This window comes from Balaenoptera physalus, assembly GCF_965194825.1.
Source record: "Balaenoptera physalus genome assembly, chromosome: 19".
In the NCBI taxonomy this organism is placed as follows: domain Eukaryota; kingdom Metazoa; phylum Chordata; class Mammalia; order Artiodactyla; family Balaenopteridae; genus Balaenoptera; species Balaenoptera physalus.
Genome location: NC_138900.1, coordinates 33,499,881 through 33,523,114, shown reverse-complemented (window position 1 = coordinate 33,523,114; position 23,234 = coordinate 33,499,881). Strand labels below are relative to the sequence as shown.

General features: G+C 46.3%; 2 protein-coding genes across 2 annotated transcripts in view; one reads left to right on the top strand and one right to left on the bottom strand.

Moving 5' to 3' along the window:
- Window positions 1-16,377, bottom strand: part of LOC309648684 (uncharacterized protein C16orf78) — a 100,328-nt gene extending 83,951 nt beyond the window's left edge. Inside the window, exon 1 of the mRNA XM_082437607.1 lies at window positions 16,097-16,377. The gene's annotated coding sequence lies outside the window, so the exon portion shown is untranslated. The remainder of the gene's footprint in view (window positions 1-16,096) is intronic.
- A 434-nt stretch (window positions 16,378-16,811) lies between these two features.
- CBLN1 (cerebellin 1 precursor) lies at window positions 16,812-20,360 on the top strand. Its single transcript, XM_082437608.1, has 3 exons — window positions 16,812-17,109; window positions 17,259-17,378; window positions 18,668-20,360. The coding sequence occupies exons 1-3, from the start codon at window positions 16,846-16,848 to the stop codon at window positions 18,863-18,865; spliced, it is 582 nt and encodes a 193-aa protein (XP_082293734.1). The 5' UTR covers window positions 16,812-16,845; the 3' UTR covers window positions 18,866-20,360.
- Window positions 20,361-23,234: the final 2,874 nt, after the last annotated feature.

Sequence of the window (23,234 nt, the reverse complement as noted above, 5' to 3'; positions counted from 1 at the left end):
TTGTCTCTATGGACCTCCCAGGACCTTCAAGTAACCCAACAGCCTTCAATTCATCCCTTTCCTGCTTGAATGAGCTAGAGTTGTTATACTGCTTGAAACTAAGAACTCTGCCTGATATAAAAATCAAGCTAATTTTTTGACCCAGAGATTTCTGGCATCCTAAAATCCTCATCTCACTTTAAATAAATCAATATTAAATAAATATTAAAATATTTTTAAATAATAAATCCATGTTTGAGTATCTACCCTGTTTCAATTACTGTGCTAGGTGTTACAAAGCTAATTAAGATGGAAAAGTAAATAACCATAATCAACATGATAAACACTGTAATGGATCCTTCACTTTTGGAGTACAGATGCAGAAGTGATTAATTCTGCCTGGGAGCGTTTTGGAAAGTTTCAGAAAGGTAGTGAGCTGAATAGAGGGATGAGTACAGGTAAGGAACAGTGTGAAATGTTTGGCATGTCCAGAGAATGTAGGTGAGCTCAGAGGGGCTGGAGTAGAGCACAGCAAAGGGTCACTGGAGGTGAGGCTGGGAAAGTGAGCCAAGGACCAGTGGCAAACCATCTGAACTTCATTCTCTAGGCAAGCAGGAGAAGCCACAACCATGGGTTCTGGAAGATGGGTTGAAGAGGGGGAAGAATAGAAGCAAGAAACCCGTTTATTCTCACAAAGGGCTAGGACTACAGCAGAGGCTATGGTATTGAGAGGCAGGTAGAGACTTGAGAAATATTTAAAAAGATGCAAGTGAGAGTTCCACTCCTGTTGGGTGTGGAGAGCCAGGGAGGATTCCAAGAGGGTCTTGAAGCTCTAGCTTGCAGGAGTGGGTGGGTGGCAAAGTTTCCTACTAATATGGGACACTTGTCAATTAGCACAGCTTTGGTGTAGAGGGAGAAACTGACATTCCCATACCCTTTCTTATCTTAAGAATGTACTAATACATGCATTTTTATACACTGGTATTTTGCTTCTAATCATTGCTACAAACAAAGGAAGGATGGAGTTATTTCAAATCTGGTTGCTATTATTCCCTGCTATTTATGGGGCTATTCTAATTGTTATGGGTATATCATAGCCTTAAAGTGCATGATCATCTGGAATGTTCCTGGGTTGGCATTTAGGAAAATACAATTCTTTAGAAGGGCTAAAAGTAAGCTACTTAAATTCTCTCCACACTAACCTCTTTCTCAGCTCTGGTATGAACGTGACCTAGATCCACTTACCTAGTCCACTGCTAGATCCACGCTAGAACATTTGGGAGGTCACTGGACCCCAGGACCAACACTAGTCCTCTCTCTGGTCCATCTGCTGTTGACTGTCTCCATTCCATTCCTGACCTGGCTTCTCCTGCAAAGTGCAATTTTGAGAGCTGACAGTGGCAAGCTTGGCTTCCCAATACGTCCTTTTTATGTAAACTTACAAACTTCAAGAATGTATTTGGCTCTGCCCCCTGTGGTACTAAGCCTCATTGCTGACAGCATTTTGCCTTTGTTGTGAACAGTAAAGTTCTTCTAGTTGGCTTTTTGTTAAGAAGTGTGTGGACCTGGGGTTTGATGACATCTTTAGACTTGGATTCTAAAAAGGTGCTACCACTGTGCACTTAGCTAAAGGAATCACTTACATTTTACCAGTGAATGGCTTTCATTTATCAAATTCTCAGTCAGCACAAAAAGCTAAGGCCATGCAACGAGTACTATCCTACAACACTCCTCACTTCTGAAAGCACAAAGCGATGACTGGTAGCTTTAGAGATGTTATTTGGAAACCAAATACAGAAACAGCTGTTATCCCACACCTAGAGAAACAGAAGATGCATGGTCATTTATTCATTTTTTGCTCCCTTTTTGAACAATCATCTATCAGTGGTGTGATTCTCTACTAGACCATGAGCTCTCTGAGGACAGGATAAGCTTCTAATCCATATCTAAATTCACATCATCTGGCACAATGAATGTTACATGGCTGGGGGCAAATAAAAGTTCACTGAATTAATCTGTAATATATAGCAAGAGAACTCACAGCAAGAGGGGAGTTACTCTCAGCCACAGTAACTGGGCAACTGAAACTGCTTTGCCACCAGCAGCACTAGAGGCAGAGTCAGTGACTATTACCATGAAATATGAAACTCCCAAATGAATGGAGAAACTAGACTCATAGATAAGCAATACAGTCATCAAAGCAACAGTGTCTTAAGAGATTTTTTTAAAAGTCATAACCATGCCACATAAGCAGTAAATTATGAAGGCTGAGCATGTGAATGAAACTTAATATGGTCATAAATTTTATGACAAAGTTAATTTGACACATATTTAATGACATGCATAATCATTATTATGCAGCACTGTAATCAGACATTAATAAGTAATACACAACGACTGTAAGAGTCTTTACTTGCATTCAGACAAACCAAATGCTTAGCATTTTTCCCCCTTCTTAGTTATTAATTCTTCACACCTACTCTATCCATCCGTGGTGATGGGCTTCTCTGATGCTGTGAATAACTTAATCCTCAATGCACAGATACAGAAACCCTTACTAAGACAGCTTCAAGCAGGTAAGGCTCTCTGCGCTCCCTCTGCCACCTAAGACACCTGAAGCAGAAGCCTGTGGATGCTCTGTCCACAGCCCTGGGACCACCTTCAATGTATTCCAACTCTGATAGCTGGATGTCTGCTGTTGGGAGGTGGATCACTGGGAAAATGGAGAATGTTCTCTGGCTTCCTGACAACTTGGAAGAGGGTGGAGGGCGAGAGTACACCTGGCTTGAGCAGAAAGGGGAGAAGAGAGAGTCCCATTGCTCAGGAAAAGCTGCTCCAGATGCCTGATCTGCAACAATTACACAGTCCAAATATCTCTGGGCAATAGGTCTCTGGTGGTCCTGATGTCTAGACCAACTCCCATCTCATTCTTCTCAGGGAGGAAACCAGGATATTTCAGAGACTTTCATTTTACAGTTAGAGAAAAAGTTAGGCACAAACATCCAGGCTAAGATGTAAATGACTCACAGCTTCTTTTCTATTTTTATGGTGGGGAGGTGCTTTAGAACATAAAGGCACTAACGAACTAAAAAAAGAGGAAGGAACGTCCCTGTCAAACAAAAGGTAGAGAAGGGGGAGGGCAGCAGTGCCCAAGGCCAAGCCCCTCTCCTATGTTTGGCCGGCAGCTCTGCCTATTACAGTTCTGGGGCTGGGGCGGGAACAGAGATGTTGCATATGGAGGTATCCTGTGCCATCCCTGCTGATCAACACAGAGACCCACAGAGTGTTAAATTCCAAGCCAGAAACACAAATGCAGAGAATACAACCTCACTAGTGTCAGAAGAAATCTAAGCAGTGGTAGTGGTATAGGAAGGCATCACACATAGAGTTTACGGTCCAGCACCACTGCTCATTATCCTGTGCTCTGAGTAGGTCACCTGCAGTGTACAGACCTCGATTTTGCCATCTGTGAAACAGGGGTAATACTCTTCATCCTGCATACGTCAGAGTTGATTATGAGGCTCACGTGATGCGTCCCTGGGAAAGATGTGTTGTTTAACCGTCTGACTGAATAGGTTGAATCCCTGTTCAACACATTGCAGCTCAACCTGGGCAATCTATTTACCATTGGTTTCCTCATCTGAAAGTGAGATTAAAAAAAAAAAAATCATAAGATTATCCCAATGATTAATTGCAACAATGCATGTAGAGAATTTAGCCTGGTCCTTGGTACTTATTATATTGGCTATTAAAAGCAATATGTAAAATACAGAGTATTTTATAGATGTTTAAGGCACTGAAAATAAACTCGATGCTTACTGCAATAGTCCTGAGCCCTTTCAGAGGGCTAAAGTCAGAACATAAAAGGTTAATGATTTGGCTGTGTAAACGTGGTATGCTTCTTTTTGCTCTGGATACAGTGGGCTTACCCTGTTATTAAAACCTGTTTAGTGGATATTGAGCTGCCATGAGGCCTAACATTTAGTTCCAGTTATTAGATTAAATATTTGCTCAGAATGGTATTTGAATTGCCAGGTTCTAGATTTTTCTGGTTGGTAAGGACTCCTTTGTATTTTGTACAGAGGCTAAAAGTGGTAGACTGACTACAGAACAGATGTACCATTTCTCAAAGGATATTAAAACCATGGTTCACTATACATCGTACCTGGTGGCACAGAATTTAATGAGTAAACTGAACTTTACTTGATGAGGAAACATTGAGTGGAAGAGACAGGACTTTATTTTAGGTATTTTTCATGATCAAATCATTCTGATTTAAACATCTAAGACTCTGTTGCCATGCTCTTTTCCCCTTACTTTCAGTCTGCTAAATGCACGGTTAAGTACATTTCTGATTTAGAGTTTAACAAAAAAAGATATTATATGATAGCCAAATCGATATTAAGCATTATAAACGAAAAACTTATAAAATTATAAACTAAACATGTATGTGACCACACTAACTTTTGTTAACGTATGCTCACCTCTCCTTACGGGCACATTCCTTCATGCTAAAGTTCTAACATAGTATGAAAATAAGACAGATGCACTTTGGAAAACAAAACAGGAGTAAAACGAAAACACACTTTAAGCAAAATCTTACACATCTCAAATTCATGATTAACTAAATTTTAGAATTTAATAAGTTCATTAGGTTACTTTGGATGCCTGGGTGCTTCTACCCCAAATCATGATCTTTGAGGGACTTCTGGGTCCATGTCACACAATGATCGCATGACACTTTCCAAAGTTACTGATCTCAACACACCACAGGAAGAAAGGTCATGTTCCATATACGTTTCTATATATCTATACCATGTGCTCAAAACATCTAGGAAAAATAAGCTTGGTATTTCTAAGATGAGGCTCTCTGAGTGGTGTCATAGATGTGTCAGGCCAATCAGCTTGCAACAGTAAAAAGAACACTGGTACGTACAGAAATGGGGTGGGAAAGGAGCAACAGAATAAAGGATTTCTTGTTAAGGGATGAGAAAGAAACATTCATAGCATATCACAATAAAATGAGCTTTCAAAAATATGTGAAACTTAAATCTTCAAAATGACAAGAAAATACAAATGATTCACAAATAAACCCAATGGGTCAAATCCTGTTAAATGCCTGGCCGGGAAGAGCAGTGAGTTCAGTCTATACACTTAAACCCATTGGCTCACTTTGCACAGTGTCCACTTCTCAGTACGTTATTAATATGTTTTGCAAAAGGACATATTGGTAAATTGGACACACCTACTTCTAGGTACCATCATGTAACCTGGTACAGAGTAAGCAATCTTCCTACAGGTAAAAAATTTGGATGGTGTGAAGATTAGAAAAAGAAATGTCCTATCATTATGTTGTGACCAGGTTTATGGCACGTGAATTTCACCTTCACCCAGTAAAAGGTTAAAACCTGGCTATTAAAAGGTAATGCTGTATCAGTAACACGTTACCCCTCATTTCCCAAAATGTCAGATCACAAAAGTATCACTTGTGTAATTGCTTGTAGTTTATTCCTTTGCTGTTGTCTTTTCTCTGCACATCTTTCTAACAATTTTTTAAAAGTGGATATGTAATTGTCATGTGAACAGCTGTAAAAATGATTAAAAGGTATGGAAAAGCGTAACACGAATGCCAATAATCTGTTTCTAACAGTAATATATATGGAACTCTATTTAGGGGCAAAAGAGAAGAAGGAAGAAAAAAGGAGAGGTTTATTATCTTTGAAATTCTGAAAACTGAACTTCATTGCTTAATAGGAAAAAAAATTTACATTTAAAGTCAATAGCTCTAACTCCTAGCTAGAAGCACTGCGTCACCGTCACTGGATTCAGCGGGAGTGCCTTTTTAGATGGGCAATGTTGCAGAGAAATGGACAGGTTTTTAGAACGGGGGACAGAAAATAATCCCACCTCTGCCAGCTGAATGAGTTTGGGCAAATTAGTTTATCTCTGCCAGACTACATTTTGACATCCCAAAATTGGATGTAATAACTATCTGAAAGCCTCATGTTGAGGTGTGTCTATCAAAGGTTTACTGGTTTTTAAATAGATAGCACTGTGCAAATGAAGGCTATGGTTTTCTATTGCCAATTGTCAAATATGCTATTCAATTCTATCCAACTTACATACGTATAAGCGCCTAACGGTCTTTTAAATGGTTAAATGTTTATGAATAAGATGATTTTCCTACTGGGATTCACCTGATGCTTTTCTTAAACATGTAACCTTGAGTCCACCACACAAAATAATGTTTTGATTAGAGCAATGCACATAATAAAGGTTATCCTCATTTCTAAGACATCAAACATCATTCACAAAAGAGAACTACTTTTCAAAGAGATGTATTTGTGCTGGGAAGAGAAGATTTCTACCTCTAGTTACAGATGATTTATTGATGAACGCATATCAGAGCCTGTCTGAGAGGCACTGCTATGAGCATCTTCATGTATGGTGTGCAGGTCAAGGAAGAGGGGAAAATGCCTTGGTGGTACCAATGGACGTTGCGTGGACTTTAATATTATTAAAAGGAAATTCTCTTTTAGGCATTTTAAAAAACTGTATTAAAATACATTTATTGAAGTTTATGGAAGGCTAAAAACATCATAATCCTAACCAAAGACAATTATCAATTAATATGCTGATTAATATACTCTACTAGTCATCTTCTATAGTTTAGATAAATTTTATAATTCCTGTACATATGTCCTATAAATATAATTTTGTATTTTGCTGTCTTCCCATTTAATATCAACAGACTTTAAAGAGCAATAATTTGGAAATTGTCTCGGATACGTGGGAAAATCTGTTTCAACTGAAATAATTTAGTGGACAGTGGAAATGTCATGAAGAGCCCCTAATTTTTCCCATCTTGTTGAATAGAAACAAAAGTTCTTATTTAGAATGAGTGGAAATAACCAAACTGATTTAGGCCTCTATTTATCCTCTAGTTAAAAAATGTAGCCCCACCTAGCAACAATATTACGGGGAACAAAAGAAAAAAAAACAACAACTCTGTAAATTTGCAGTAGGGTCATTTCCTCAGACTACCAAACCCATCTATTGACCAGCTCTATGCTTTAGGCTTAAAATGGATCTCTCTGAAGCAATGACAGAATTTTTGCCAAGTGACTAGGATATAAACACCATTTTGGTCACACAGTGAGACATATGCTATAAAGAAAACAGGTTGAAAATAGGCAAGTGGGTTTCTCTAGAATAAATGAGAGCTCATGTAAACAGCTACAGCTTCAGAGTTTCATGTCTGCGCTGGTGTGGAAGCTCTTTGTTTCTTCCACGGGGGATGGCGGCACACTGTTTTCCTGATTTCTTACACTAATGAACTGCTATAAATTTGTTTGCGATATTCCAGAGAGCCCTAACTTCAGCTTTTAGGCAATGCTGAGGGTGCACCCTATATGCCAGACTCACCTTTTGCAAGGTGTTCTCTCAGCACTGTGGGTGCTTTCCATGGGAGACTATTCTATTTAAAGAACTACTGTCCCAGCATAATACAAAAAATCACTTATGAAGATGCAAGAGACAGGGAAAGCTTTCAACAATGTTCACACAAGCACAATGTCAGGGCCTCCCTTTCCTGTTCCCCAAGAGGGTGGGGAGAAGAGTCTTCCTTTGTGAGGAAAGGCATACAAAAAGTATTCATGTAGTCACAGGACTGGGAAAATTGAAGCTCTTCCAAAGGGGATATGCACATACACTTCCTGAGCCCCAGGGTGTGCTGTGAGACCAGACAGGCATTGACATCAAGGAGGGAGGGAAGGAAGGAGTCTAAAGCAGAAACACAGGCTCTGTGTACCCTGTTTTTTTTTTACCTCAAGCACAGATATCAAATTCTTCTCCTAGCATGTTTTAAAATGGAATATCTTTAAAACAATATATATCGAAAGGGCACATTAAAATTTATTTTAAAAACTTCATAGATGAAAACCAAGCAAGACATTCTCCATTGACAAAAATGTGCCAAGGCAACATAATAATTACCTTCAACTTTCACTTACAGGCAGTCAGATTCACAGTCCTTGAATTCGTTTACATTTAAAAATGGAAATGACAACATAAAATTTATAATGTTGATGATTTTCCAATTAAATCTCAAGATAGAAAAAATTTTGATGTCATAAAAAAAAAAAAAAGATAGCCACCTCCCGAATCGTGAAATGCTTCAGCAGAAAAAACTGTGGTCTCATAATTGTGTGGTCCAATGAGGTGAGGATGATTTAGCTTTAATATCAAAGTGTTAAAATTCATAATGAGAAGAATACGGTTGTCACAAAGTCAAATCTCTCCCTCAGATAACTTACATAGATGGCAGGAAGTTTTGCCGGTTTTGTTCCCTGATGTATCCCCGGTGCCCACAACAAATACTTGTCACACTGTAGGTGGTCAATACACATTAGCTGAATGAATAAATAAATACAGAAAGAGGAGTGCATGATGTGTTTGTGAAACTGTGCCAACTGTGTGTATACTATTATCGAGGTACATTAAATAGTCTTTGCTTTAAATTTGCAAATGAGGACTTTCAATGGAATATATCTACTGAAATCAAACAAAGACATTCTGGCCTGGACTTTTGTGCAGCAAGAGAAGAGAAAACACTGGCAGAGAGCCAGGGGTGTGGCTGGCCAACCTCGAGATGAGTCTGGAACAAGCACGGGGCAGTGGGGAATGCACCTGGGCTTCTCATTCTAGCACTCCGACCACCTGGGCACCCGAGGCGGCGAGCAGCAGCGCTCATGCATGGACAGCCTGGGCCAAGTGTAGGCTAATCACATAGATGGATTAGCTCATTGCATCCTGAAAACCAGCCTTTAAGGTAAATGTTTACTGTTATTCCTGCTTTGTGGATGAGGGAACTAAAGGCAGAGAGATTACATACCTTATCAAAGGGTTCCTGCCTACGAGGTACCAGCATGGGATTTTGGCTCTTGCATTCTGATTTTGGAGCCTGCACAAGAACCACTGTCTCAGAGGAACTTACCCTCCCTGGGCTTCCGTCTGCAAAATGCAGGCAGTTGACTTGCTAAGAATTAGGGTTCAACATCTAAGGTTCAAGATACTCCAGGCTGAAGATCCAAAATCCTGGTCTTTATTTATCTAAAAAGACCACAGAGGTCTCACTGCATTAATACCTTATCATCTTGATATTGTTGGTGCATTAAATATTGGGACCAATTTCATCATGAGGACAGAAGAATGTATTCACCAAATTTTATAGTATGCTGACAAAACCATAGATAAATCTCAATACATCTGTAATCACTTAAAACACTTATAGAATGCAGCATGTTACCACAACAACCAGAAGAAACAGGAATTTAACCAGCCTGTTCTAGACCAGTGAACACTAGAATTGAATAGGTATTTTAATTGAATTTATCCTAACGTTTGTTGCCATTTGTGGATAGCCTACTGGTCAAATCTTACTTCCCAACTGCTTTCTATTTCCTAACTAGCCTTTAATACTGTTTTGGTAAGGACCTCAAACAACACTAGGCAGTAGGTGTGAAATGGATAGTTAAGTTGAATGGATGACTAAAAGGATTCCCTCATAAGTACCAATATATTGAAACATACTTTATTGTGGCTTGCTTTCAAACTGTTGTTTTAAGATCTAAAACATTACCTGTTTTAGAGGATAATAGTAAAGCCCTTATTTGTTGAGAACATGCACAGATAAAAGTTTAAAAAATTGAATAGCAGTAATTATCATGCTCTTCAATAAGAAAAACACATTTTCATATTTTAAAAGGTTCTTATATTTTAAAAACTCAAAATAGTTTTATGAACTCACAAAGTAATATTGTATTTTTCTCAAGATATTAATATATCCTTGTATTGCAAGCATAGGATGTATTTTACTTCGAGTATTTGCTATTTTAAAATATGCTTCTTTTGATTTTTTTCACTTTAATATTCAGAAAACAGCACAATTACATTTATCAGCAGTTAATTTGTAAAACTCATAGTTTTGTTTGAAATATATAACTTTGGTAACATCATGCACCTAATCTGAATTTGAAATGTATTAGGGTTTAATTCATAGTGATTTTTTCTATGACACAACTAGTGATTAAACAACTAATGGTTCCACAAGAGGATAAAATATATCAAATCTGTTGGTTCTGAAGGTGAAGCAAGATTTTGTACTGATACAGTCTATCACTGAGATCCCAGGAGGAAATAGAATTAAACTCAGATAGTTCGAATGGAGGGATTTTAATGAAGGGACAACCTACAGAGGTGTTGGCAGGGTCTGGGGAATGAGCACAAGATGCTGAGAACCCAGAGATTGGCAAACCTCCCATCCTCATGCTGAAGATACAGAGGGAGGAAAGAGTATTACTGGAGTGAGAGCTGGAGCCCAGGAAGGGAGGAGGGGTGTTGGGCAGGAGCTACAATCTTGAAAAGGGGAAGCACCGCCAGAGATTTTTCAGGGTCACTGGTTCACACCACCTGCACTGTAGCAGGGAGAGAGCTGGAAGAAATACCCCAACTTCTCTCTGACCCCCTGCTTGTGCCTTCCTTCTGTTGGCCAAAACCAGAAGCCAGCTGGAAGGAGTCAGCCTTCAGGGGCAAGAACAGCAAAGAGGAAAGGGAATGGCTCTGGGGCGGGGGTGGAGGGAGTGGAGGGGGTGTCAGAAGCACTAGGCAGCTAATCACGTCTCCGCCCCTGAGGCCTGACACAGGGTGGCAGGATGAAATGTGTTTCTCTGATCTCATTTCTCAGAAGTCTACCGGGAAATATCATTTTGGGAAAATAATTTTTTAAAAATACAAAACCCTCTTTTTTCTTCAACATTTTTTCCCCTTCAAGTTTTATTTAAATCCTTCCTTTCATTTATCTCCTAGTAACAGAGGTATTTGGTTCAAGCAGCCCTCCAGTTGGCGGACTTTTTTCTAAGACCTCATCCTGAGAGCTTTCTGAACTGTGGGAAGTCTTTACACAACTGTCAACGAATGCAAGATCCAGTAAATTTCCCTAAGATCCCTATTAAAGTTAGTGATAACTTTTCCACAATCTCAGTCCAGCCACCCACAGAGGATATCATTCACCATTTCTTTGATAAATGTCAAATGCATTTGAAGTAACACCTGAAATATTTGTTTGAATGTTCTCTCATCTATTAATTTTGCATGTGTGCATAATTTTTGTGTAACTTCTGATTATAGGGCAATTGTGAACAAATACAGAGAATAATCAAAGCTACCATGTAAGAACTTATGTAGCACCACTACTAAGAAGCCTTCTCAGTAGAACCAGAAGGATCTTAAATGGAGGTTCCCAAGGATGCATCCCTGACCACCCTCAAACATAAAGTCTGGGGTGGTGGGTGCGGGGATCAGGTGTGATTCATCTTTTCAGTAGCCAAGGCCCTAAAACAGTGTCTTGCACATTTCATGCACTCAATAAATATTTGCTGCATTGGCCAAACCTTGGTTTGTCCCCATAATCACCACCCCAAAAGCACACAGATAATTACTTCTTGGAAAAATTCCAACTAGTGTTTGATGTCACCTATGTGGTTTCTCTCTCAGGAGCAGCTCTGTAGGATTACATTATTTTATGTTTTTTTCCCTTTCACTTTAATGTCATATACTTGAATAACAACTTTATACAAAAGTCCTACCAGCACAACCACAGCAGATTCAAGGCATCATTTTAAAAATGGTGCCAGCATCTTTCAATTTAAAACTGTCAAGTGGCTAGGAAAATGCATAATTTGGTATTAAGAGCTAAAGATATTTTGAATATATTCTTTAATTTTTTTTAAGATCAGTTTTTTTTTAAGAATTAAAATGTTACCATAAACTTGGCCTTCATTGAAAAATAATCCTGCATTTCTTTGCATTTAATGAAAGTGTCCAATTACAAAGTTAATTCTTTTTATGTTAAAAAGTAACATACTTTTTAAACTGAAACAGCAAAAAAATATCCAAAGTGAATCTGAATAGGCAAAAAAAGACATATACAGGAAGACCAAGGTTTTGGTGAAAGTTAAAATATTATTTCATACTTTGCACAACTTAGAACTATTCCCAAATTTTATAGTCTAGATCCATACGTTAATCTGAAATTACCTTAACCATTGAAATCCTAAATTTAACACTCTTCAGAACAAAATAGCCTTTCTCTTCTGCTTCATGGACAAATGAACTAAATACTAAGGAATGGTACTGCCTGGGCCTTTGAACCAAGGCTAAAATAGATGAAATACTCTTTGATGTGTATAAACATTAGAGAATCCATTTTGAGTTTATAAAAGGATGAGTTTTTTTCATATCCCGTGACAAAATATTCCCCTTTTCCTGAAAATGCTCTCATTCCTACAATAGGGGGTTGTTATTTTTTTTCCAGGGTGGAGGTGGAGGGATCAAGATAGCTGTTATGTTTATTTCTCAAAATGCATTGTGGTGAGAAATTCAGAGTGCAGTGTGGGGAAATAACTTTTGGTTATTTGGTGAATTGACTTCACCAAAATATAAAGCTGCATTTAAGGTAGCAGGTAAAGGATACAACAGCAACAGTACAAGTTCATTATTTGCAATCTTGCAGTTCCTGAAATCTCTATAACACATTACTTTAAAAGCCTCAGACAGATGATTTTATAATACTTTACCAACATTTCAACACCTGAAAAGCCTCAGCAAGTTAAACCCTCTAGTTTTAAATTTCAGACATGACCTCACTCAATCCTTTTATTTTTCAGACTTTCTCTCTCAAATTTTCATTTGTTTTCAATAATCAATGAATAATGATGAATTTTAGGTACCTATCCACAAAGAAAGTAGATTTTCACTTTTTTTAGGAGCCTAAGAAGTGAAAAGGAAAAAAAATCAACTCCAACAAAATGCTGCCATAGAAATCTTTTAGAACAGAATGTTAAATTACTTAATTATTTATAATCATCTGGCTCTACCATTCGAAGTGCATTCAGACTTCAAAGCTAACCCTTCGGTGGCATCAATGTTGACAGTACCTGATTGCATGTTTAGCTGAGATCTTGAAGATCCCATAGGACCAAAACAAACACATATCTACTGTTCTGGCTACTGCATCACTCTTCATCACCATTCTTTTCGGGTGAAATATATTGCAGTTGACCCTTTGAGAGGGACTAAAATAGACATGTGTTGTTTCTGCCTACCCAGCATCCTTCCTCTAATTTTCCTTTGGAGAACTCCCCTACTCCAGATAATGTGGAGCTAACATCAAACCCCTTTTTGGAGGAAGACATCTGAATCCAAGCTTAGTCAGCAGAACGGTCCATTCTCCATGTTCAGAGAGGGGCAAGTGACTCTGATGTCCCTGTAAGAACAGCTCTGGGACTTCTGCAGCAAACATTGAAGAAAAAGTGCTCTCCTTTCCTTGCTCTGAGTTGGCAGTAGCTTCTAAGGGGCTATCGTATACAAACAACTTGTCTGAAAATGAAGCCAAAACCAGGAAACAGATCCTGATAACCCTGACTGATGGCTCCAACCATACTTTAACTGGCAAGACCTACCTATAGGCTTTTTCATCAATTAAATGAAATCCTTTATACTTAAGCCAGTTTGAATTGGTTTTGTCACTTGCAGCTAAAAGAATCCTGAGTGTAACAATGTGACAACGTTAAAAATAAACATGACTGCTTTTGAGGTTTCTAATGAATTTACCTCCTCATATGCATTACTTTATTTAATCCTCCCAATTCAGGAAAGCACATCTCCATTAACATTAAATTCATTATTTTTTAAACACATACTCTGTGGAAGAGGGACAGGCAATGCCAGGGGAGTAATCATTCTGAAGTCTGGTGGTCAGGGAAGTCTCCCTTACGTGGGAGAAAAGTGGCGGTTACATATTTCAGGGCACTCAATAGATATCCACCAAATGAAAGAATGGAGGCTCCTGGAGAGCCAGGAGGTGATCTCTATACGAATTCCCTGACTGATAAAATTAGGAGGCTTTTGCAGTATCCCAGGTGAGAGATGACGAACCCCAAACAGGCAGCCCTACAAGAATGGCTCAAACAAATAGGAGGTAAAGATAGAGTCAGGTTAGATGCGGGGATCCCTAGGTGGGTGTAGCTATTGTCACTGGGATAGGGAAAGAAGGAAGAGACAGAGTTTGGGTGACAAAGGGAAGGAGACAAATTATGGGTCAGTTAAAGATGCCTGCAGGATATATAAACAAAAGAGGTCCAGCAGGCCCTTAAAATGACTGGTCTGGGTTGCAGGGAGGCTGCGGCGACTGCCCATACAAGATCCCCATCACTGGCATACAGATGGCAGTTCAGGCTTGGGCACTGCCTGCCAGGGCCTCCCCAGGAACAGAAGAGGAGGGGGCTGGAGGGGGTTCCTCCAGGTAACCTCAGTCCTGTTTGTGAGCTCCATGAAAACAGGCTTCCCCACCAGACGGGGGTGGCAACCAGTAAATATCTGTGGAATGCCTGTGTAGAGTCAGGGCACTGAGCGCGTGCCGTTGGTTCTATACAGATATTTCGCCAGGTACCCTCCACCTCTGGAGCTGCCAGCCTCTGCGGCTATACTGGGTGCAGTCTCATTACTCAGCTCTCCCCTCAATTAGTTCATGCTCTCACATTAAGTGTAATCACAGCTGGCAACGTTTTCTGGGGATGTCTCACAAAGATCTGAGCTGAAAGAATAGTTTTGTGTCAATTTAATTGAAAGTAAAATTGTTGCCTCTTCCCCGCTCCTTCCCTTTCTCCTGGCGAACTCAGTGACCCCGGCAGGCAGGCGTCCCAACGGAAGCGAGGGTCGGCCATGGGGTACCTCCAGGTGATTCTAAACAGCTAGCTAAGTCACAAAGACACAAAAGAGGCTGCGAAGACGAAAGGTGTGGCCGTTAGCGATTCCAAGGCAGGCTCCCGCGTAGGGAAGAGCGTACCCTAGGCGGCTGCACACCCCGCCAGCGGCGAGCCCGGAAGCCGAAAGGAGGTGCTGTCAGCCCGCGACCCAAGTCCCTCCAGATCCCCGGGCTCGCACCAGGCCGCCGCCGCCGGCCGCACGTCTGCTCTGGCTCGGCAGAGCACGCAGGCTCAAGGTCGCCCGGCGGGGACCAAAGCTCCAGGTACCCCGGTGGGCAGCATCCCCACCCGCCTCTGCTTGGCGTCCGAAGCCCGCGCTCTCTTGCTTTGGACTTGACGGAGAGGTCCGCTCGCCCTCCAGCCTCCGCCGGGTTAACCGCCGGCGTTCATCTTCAGGTCTCTTGCCTTCTCGCACCCAGGCTGGAACGCGCCTTTCCTCTTACCATCTCCGCTGCTCCTTTCTCTCTGCCACTTATCAAAGCTGTATTTTCACTTTCACGTTTGTGACTACTTGTGTGTAAAGTTCTAAGTTAATACGTGAGGCGAAAATTCACTCGCCTTGAAATTTCAAAATCACCCTTGAAAAATCGCCCATAAATCACAAGATTTGGTGTCTGTACTCAAGGCAATAATATGCAAGTACACGTGGATAAAACATGCCGCAAAGGTGCACAGTAAATAAAAAAATACGGATGCAAAATATAACTTTTAAGTGCAAAAGATAAAAATGATATCAGGGAAATGAGCCTGCCTGCGACGCCACTGGACTTGTCACTGCCTCCTGCACTAGGCTGTAAGAGGCACGAAGACAGGCCTCGTCTGTTTTTGCTCATCACTACATCCTTGGCGCGTGGCCCTGTGCCTGGCACTTCGTAAGTGTTCAATGATCTATCTCGAATAAATGAACGAACGAATGAATGAGTGAACGCTAGATCCGACTCCGCAGGCACATCGAGAAGCGAGAGAGAGCTGCCGGCCCAGCGCTACGCTCTTAGCCGCGAGGCCGGGATGCTGACAGCGGCCTCCAGACCCCGCCGCGCCAGCTCCCGGCGGCTTCACGTGCGCCTCCTCCCACCAAGGCCTTCGCGCACGCCCCGCCCCGTCGCGCACGCACGCGCCCTGCGGCCCGACAGCCCGGTCAGCCCGCACGCCACGGCTCACCCGCGCGCCCGCTGCCCCTCGCGCCTTTGCCCGCTGGAGGGCGCTCCCCTCCCGACCCACGCGCCCACACGCGGGCGTCTCTCGGCCCCCTGCGACTCAACTCCGGACACTGGGCGCGCGCCGCCCCCTACCTGAGGGCCGGCGAGGGAGGTGCGCGGAAGGGCTGAGGGGCTGAACAAGACCGTAGCGGGAGGCGGGAGGCGGGAAACGAGAAAGCGAGCGGCCGCGGCAGACGGTCTGGGCGCGGGCGCGCGCGCGCTCCCGACCCTCGCTCTCTCCGTCGACTCCCGGCCAGAGCCCAACCCTGCTGCCGCGCGCCGCCGGCCTCGCCGCGCCTAATAACAACAGCGCCCAGGGTCAGGTGGCCGCGCGCGGACAGCGCCGCCATTGGCTCGGCGGGGAGCGCGGCGCGCCAGGATTGGCCAGGGGGCGGAGCCTCTGCCGGTGAGGGGGCGGGGCTGGAGAGGGAGGTGGCAGGGGCGGGGCCAGGCCTCGGTCCGCGCCTTTGTGCCCGGCGCGCGCTCTCCGCCCGCTCCGGCTGCATCGCCGGCTGCATCAATAATTCAGATCGGCGGCGGCGGCGGGAGCGGCCGGTGCGGGCAGGAGGCGGCGGAAGCAGCGAGGATCAAGCGGCAGCGGCTATGCATCCAAGTGCGGCTGGGCAGCCGCGGTACCCCTGAGACCCGGGCAGGGCTCCGGGAGCATCGCGCGGGGTGCACGCTTGCCCAGGAGTGCAAGGAAGACCTGAAGTGTCCAGAGCGGCGTCGGTGGAGCTGCTCACGGAGCTGAGGAGGGGGTTTCGGAGCGGGGCTGGGGCGGGGGGGGGCGGCTGGCGCAGGCAGCCCCCGGGGTGGGGGGCGGGGTGGGCGCCGGCGCCGCGATGCTGGGCGTCGTGGAGCTGCTGCTGCTGGGGGCAGCATGGCTGGCGGGCCCGGCCCGCGGGCAGAATGAGACAGAGCCCATCGTGCTGGAGGGCAAGTGCCTGGTGGTTTGCGACTCCAACCCTACGTCCGATCCCACGGGCACAGCTCTGGGCATCTCTGTGCGCTCCGGCAGCGCTAAGGTGGCTTTCTCTGCCATCAGAAGCACCAACCACGAGCCGTCCGAGATGAGTAATCGCACCATGATCATCTACTTCGACCAGGTGAGTGCTCGGGGAAGATTGGATTGGTGGAGGTTAGAGGAGAGGTGGTAGGTAGATGTTCGATCCTCTCCGAGGTCTCTGCGGAAACGCAGGGACAAGAGTTCTGGACAGATTCTTGCCTACTCCCCTTCGTTCCCGTCTCGTTATAGGTACTAGTGAACATCGGGAACAACTTTGATTCAGAACGCAGCACTTTCATCGCCCCGCGCAAAGGGATCTACAGTTTTAACTTCCACGTGGTAAAAGTCTACAACAGACAGACCATCCAGGTCAGCTGCCGCCTCAGGGCCAGGCCCCAGCCCCGGTAGGGGGCTACTAGCCGCGGGATTGAGCGAGCCCTGTGGGGGTGGGAGATGGAAGGGGCAGCTGCATGTGTCCGGGCTGCTTGGAGGGACGGGTAGCAGGGCCTCACGGTTCTGTGGCTTGGACTCTCCCTTGCCTTCCCTGTCATTGGTTCTTGGAACCTATTCCCATCCCCAGGCACAGTTTTCTGCGTCTGCCTTCTGGGACCCTGCAAAGAGGTTCTCCCGCTATTGGACTCCAGGGATTTCCCTTAGAGGTTTCTGTTAGCATCAGGGACAGTTCCCGCTTCGGGAAGCTTTCCGCGATCCTCGCCCTCAGCACCACGGACAGTATCCCAGACCCCGTCCCAGCTCTGCAGCCCGCGAGACCCCTGTGCGCTTGCGTTCAGCGCCACGCTCGGGGGTGGGGGTGCGGTCTCCTGGCGTCTTTATGGGGGCCGACTCCGGATTTCTGACCAAGCAGCGCCGAGCCTTAGCAGTTTAAGGGTGGAGACAGAAGGGAGGGGCATAGTGCCACTCCCTCCTGGCTCCTGCCTCTCCTTAGCCAGCACTCCCCGGCTCTCCAGGTTCCCAAAGGTGTCCAGGATTCCTTTGGGCGGACACAGAAGGCGGAACGCGCGGTTGGGGAGAGGGCGCAGGGCCTTTGGCTTCTGGTGCCACCGCAAGGGCAAAACCAGGCGGTGGCGGGCGACGCTGGATCTGGGACGGGAACTGAGCCCGGGGGTTGGGGATGAAGCACTGAGTGCAGCTCTGCGCGAGATTTCTCATCAGCCGAAGCCTTGCCTGGCTCCTCCATTGCGTCTCTGCTGTGTCCTGGCAGCCGGGTCCGGGAGGAACCAGGCGTTTTGTGTGTTTGTTTCTATTTGTTTGTGTTCCCGGAAGCGCCAGTTGCCTGAGTTTCTCTTTGAGGCTGGGGGGAGGGCGAGGCTGAAGGTCTCTGGGCGCTTGAGCCACCTACGGGTTCATTAAACTGGATAAAAGAGCGAATCAGGATTCTATTGGCGCGTCCAAGAAATGAAAGTGACTCCTGTTTTGGGGGCAGACCCTTCCTGTCACCCAGATGGGCCGTCTTTCGCCTCATTGGACCCTCAGCAGTAAACTGCAAAGCGCCTTTTCTTTCCGCTCTCCCGCCCCACCCCCGCCCCCTGCTTCCAGGCCTTAACGGCTGTTAGCCAAGCGGCGAAGGTTCGCGGCTTTATCGCCGCTTCGGTACCCGCCTAGGTTGCGCCTCTGAAGCGGGCCTGTCTCTTTCTCAGGTGAGCCTCATGTTAAACGGGTGGCCGGTGATTTCAGCCTTCGCTGGTGACCAGGACGTGACCCGGGAAGCCGCCAGCAACGGAGTTCTAATCCAGATGGAGAAAGGCGACCGAGCATACCTCAAGCTGGAGCGGGGAAACTTGATGGGGGGCTGGAAGTACTCGACCTTCTCGGGATTCCTCGTATTTCCCCTCTGACTGGCTCATCGCGGGAATGGAGGCAGGGAGAGGGCGAAGGCAGGAGGGGAAAATGATAAAGAGGCAGAACTTTAGAGGACGAGAAAGCGGCACGACTTGAAACTTGCTACATGTTCCGCAGCTGTATCCGGGTAAAAGGTGCGCACCCGGCGGTCGGACAACTTTGTCCGTTTCCTCTAGGAGAAGTAAATTCCGCTTAGCTCTGCGCACTCCCATTTCCAAAAATAAACTCGCCTCCCGCATTCCAGTGGCAGTAATCAAGAGAGACTCCTTGTCATTGTTTCTTACCCTCATGTTCACGTTCCCTACAATTTATATAAAAGAAACTTTGCATTTCACTGTATAATGTGAAATATCTTCCTCCTCTGAGTCGCCATCTGAATCTTTACACCCGCTGAAATCTAATATGTCCCTCCCCCCTTTTTTATTTTGGAGAGGGGGGAAGGTGTTTTTTGGGTTTTTTTTGTTTGTTTTTGTTTTTCTGTTTTTGTTTTTGTTTTTTTGATGGGGAGGTAGTTTTAATTTGGCAAGTATTGCTCGGAAAACACCCGCTCGAATTAATTAGCTGAAGATACTTTGTATCCTCGGCTGCTTGTTAGCAGAGAAAGAACTCACCTTAGCGGTGACTGGTTTAAAAATATATATATATATATATAAATATATATCATTTGTACACGAAGAACTCTTCCCAGTGGAAACTGGCTGTATTTCCATATTTCTATGTCCTATTCGGAGTGATCGTGAAATCTAAGGCTGCTTGATGTTCTGATGCTTGTTAATGCCCTCGTGTCCTGTGGCTCCACTAAACGCCAGGAGGTTCTTCCGGACGCTTCCTCGTCCTCTGTAACATACCTGTGAATAGCCAAGATTTAATTTTGCTTTAATCCAATAAAGTTGAAGTGGGACTTTTATTTTTCTGAAACTGCTTCCTAAACTCCGCACCTTCCCCAGTTACAAGGTCTGGAGGCAGCGGTGCGGAAGGGCGAGATTCAGAGTGGTAGGGGACTTGGTGGGATGCAACCCAAGAAAAGCCAGGGCAGGAGGGCTTCCTCGCCAAATCGGCCTGCGCTCCTTCCTGCGCAGGCCTAGGGCCAACCCTGCATTCACCCCGTGCTCCCTGCTTTGGCGCAAACGTAAGAAATTTGGCTGAAATCTTGCTAGGCCAGGCCCGGCTGCCGGCCTGGAAGCGAAGTTTGGGCTTTTCGCAGTCCATATGCATCAGGAGTAATCCCAATTCGAGGAGCCGGAACCTTTCTGCCCTAAGCGCCACGCTTCCCACGCCTCTGCCTCTGGACTCTCCGCTCACAGATGCCGAAGCAGCGTATGTTTTATTCCGCCGCCTCTGAATCCCGAGTCCTCCCTGCCGTATTACCCAGCTCCCGGGACCTGTGATCGCGCTCATCGCAGGACTTTTATTCAAGAGGTTCGTCCAGGAGTTTTGATTGTATCGGAACATAATGTGAAAGCAAAATTGAAATAAACGACTTCGTTTTAAGTCTGGAAGTCTGACCAAGTCGCTTCGGCCGACGGGAGGTCGGGCGTGGGAAAAGAGGTGGGCAGCCCAGGGGCGGGAGCCGCGGCCTGGGCCCCTCTGGCTCTGTTCGTTTTGGAGGCTTTTTCCTGGCCCGAGATTCAGAGATGAATTTAATTAGCTCCTGGAGGCTGGAGAGAAGGGGGGGGGGGGTGAGGGATTAATAATAGCATAATAAGCAATGTTTCTCTATTTGTTCCCGCGGCTCCTCCGATTTTGAGACTCAACAAGCACGCGGCCTGCGCTGAAACTCACACCGGGTTATTCCTCAGCTCGCGGTCCAGGGGTCCGCATCTCTAGCAGGCGCCATCCACAGCCCCAGCGGCCCCAGATCCTTCGGGAGTGAGGAGGGGACCGGGTGCTTTTCTGTTCCTGCGCCACAGTTCTCCACCCTAGTCACTCCCCAGGGAAGTGAGGATGAGGAGTCCTAGAGGAATTGTTTTTAAAAAAAACTGTTCTTTAAAAAAGGAGACACTTAAAAAAAAAAATCCTTTCTCTGCATTCTTCCGGTTGGGAGGTAGAAATCCGGGAGAGCTGGAGCCTTGGGCAGCGGAACCAGCTCGACCCAGTCGCTCAGCCGGAGCAGAGCCCGCCCGCCAGGCACACACAGATACCGCCCAGGCCAGGACTCACGGCCGCGGGGCTGCGGTAGCCACCGCCCAAGGGAGCTGAGCCCCAAACGCGCTTGAAGCTTACTTGGCTGTGAGCGGGTGGTCACCCCTCTTCCTGAGGAGCAGACCACCAGGGTGGACGTCCAAGCTGTGGGACCACCAGGCTGTGCTCCGCTGGGAGACTTTGGCAAGTCCCCTCGCTTGGCCTCAGTTTGCCCATCTGTACAAAGACAGAGAGGAATCTAAACATCTCCAAGAGCCCTCTTGGCCTGAGGTTCCAGCAGTTCTCTGGTCCTCTCTTCCCCCCAGTTCTTTTGCCTGGGTTTAGTGAGTCCCGGCTGCAGCCGAGCTGATCTGGCTCCTGAAGGCTAGGCCTGAGGCTGGGCTGGAGGCCAAGGGGAAGGCTCCAGGGACTCAGGCTCACTTTGAACCCCTGCTCTGGGGCCTGAAAGGTGAACACAGAGGGGGAACAAAGGGGGCCCCAAGTGGGACAAGAGTGAGAAGTTATCCCTTGATTCTGCTGTGCCTCCAGCTGGCCCCTTCCTGGGGGAGCTCTTCCTCTCCAAATTCTGACCTTGGTATTGGAGATCCTTCTCAGCCTGGTTCCAGCCACTTCTTCCACCTGCTGATCTCTTCTCTCCACCATTTGATGAACCCATCCCCCACTACTGTCTTCATACCTCCGCACCTGCTGTTTCTTTTCTCTCAGTTGAAGTACCCTTTTTCTTCTTCCCTACTTTTCAAAATCCTATCTTTCTGGGGATCTAAGCAGTTCATCTAAAAGGCTTGTCCTCCGAGAAGTGGTCCTGTCCATACAGCACAGACCCTACCTTCCCAAGGCTCACAACCACCTCCTTACCCTCCCACCAGGCCTTATTTGGAGCTGGCAGGGAGGAGACATTGGGGATTGGGCCTGTCTCCCCTCTGCAGTGGGCTCCAGGGGTTAGTGGTGACCCACAGCAGCAAGCGCTGGGAAGTGCTAAGCTGGTATTCCTGCCCTAGGGGGCTCTGAGGAAATGTGGGGTTCTCCACCCCTCAAAGTGCCCTCCTCCTCAGGCCTGAGCTTCCCATTAGCCTGGATGGGGCTGTCGACAGCTCTCTCTCTACGAGGCCCATCTGGGGCCTGCACTTGACCTTTGGGCCACCTCCCTCACCTCTGGGGCAAAGGTGATTGTTACCTCTGCCAGAGACAGGTGAATGACCTTCATCTGAAAACTGTGCTCCAGCTTCAAGGGTGGTGTGTTGGGGATTCAGAGGGATAGAGAAAAAAGGGGTCATTAGCTCAGTAGGGACTACCTCCCTGCCCCCATCCAGAAGCTGGGGGGGGGGTGATTCTAACCTACACCTCACAATGGCTTCCTTTAGTGCTTAGGATCCTCTAGGCTTCTAGATCTGGGCCCTGCTTCTTGCTCTTATCTCAAATAAACCTGATCAGAATCAAGCCTGTAGGGGTTCCAGGACCACACCCTCATTCGGCCTCACCCTCTGTCTGAAAGACTCCTCCGCTGCTCGGGTCACCTTGGTCATTTCTGCCTTTCTTGCCTCAATGTTAACCTCCTCCGGGAAACCTTCCCCACCCCAGACAGGCGGAGTGGTTACCGCTTCCCGGCCTTCTTTGGAGTGTGGGCTCTCCTACCACACTGCCTCCTCCCCCACCCAGTTCCCTGAGGGCAGAGATTGAGTTAGGGGTCTGGTGCAGGGCAACTTCGGAGCGGGGACGGGGGGCGGGGGGCTGAAGCTGGGGTGGAGGTAGGGGGGATGTAGTGGTGGTGATTTCTAGGACCCAACGAGCCCAGACCTGACTCCTAGGCCTTGGTTTTCCAGGCAGCGCCCTGAGCTTCTGGGTGCCTCCGGGCCAGCGCTGGATCCCCCGCCAGGTGCCGGGGTCACTGTGGGCTTTGTTGTCTGCTGAGCCCCAGAGCTCGCTCCCTCGCCACAGCTTCCACTGTTAGCAGAGCTGGGGGCGCGCCCTCCAAGCAGCTCCTGGCCCGGGCGGATGGGCTCCTAATGAGAACATAATTACCCAGATGGACCTGGAGCCTCAGCTCCCTCCTTAGTTGTTACCCTAACGGGGTAGTGGAGGTGGAGAGAGTGCTGGGCGGAGCTACGGGGCTGGACGTTTCCTCGCCTGCAGGACGGGGTCCTAGGACCCCGCGGGGCCCCGAGGGTGAAGACCGTGCGCCCAGCACTCGACCTCTGGCGTGCTGTGCGACCTGAGACTACTTCC

What these genes read in the sequence shown, in the direction of transcription:
- CBLN1 (XM_082437608.1), top strand. Translation starts at nt 16,846, where the DNA reads ATGCTGGGCGTCGTGGAGCTGCTGCTGCTGGGGGCAGCATGGCTGGCG. An exon ending in TGATCATCTACTTCGACCAG is followed by an intron (nt 17,110 to 17,258) that starts GTGAGTGCTCGG and finishes GTCTCGTTATAG; the next exon opens with GTACTAGTGAACATCGGGAA. An exon ending in ACAACAGACAGACCATCCAG is followed by an intron (nt 17,379 to 18,667) that starts GTCAGCTGCCGC and finishes TCTCTTTCTCAG; the next exon opens with GTGAGCCTCATGTTAAACGG.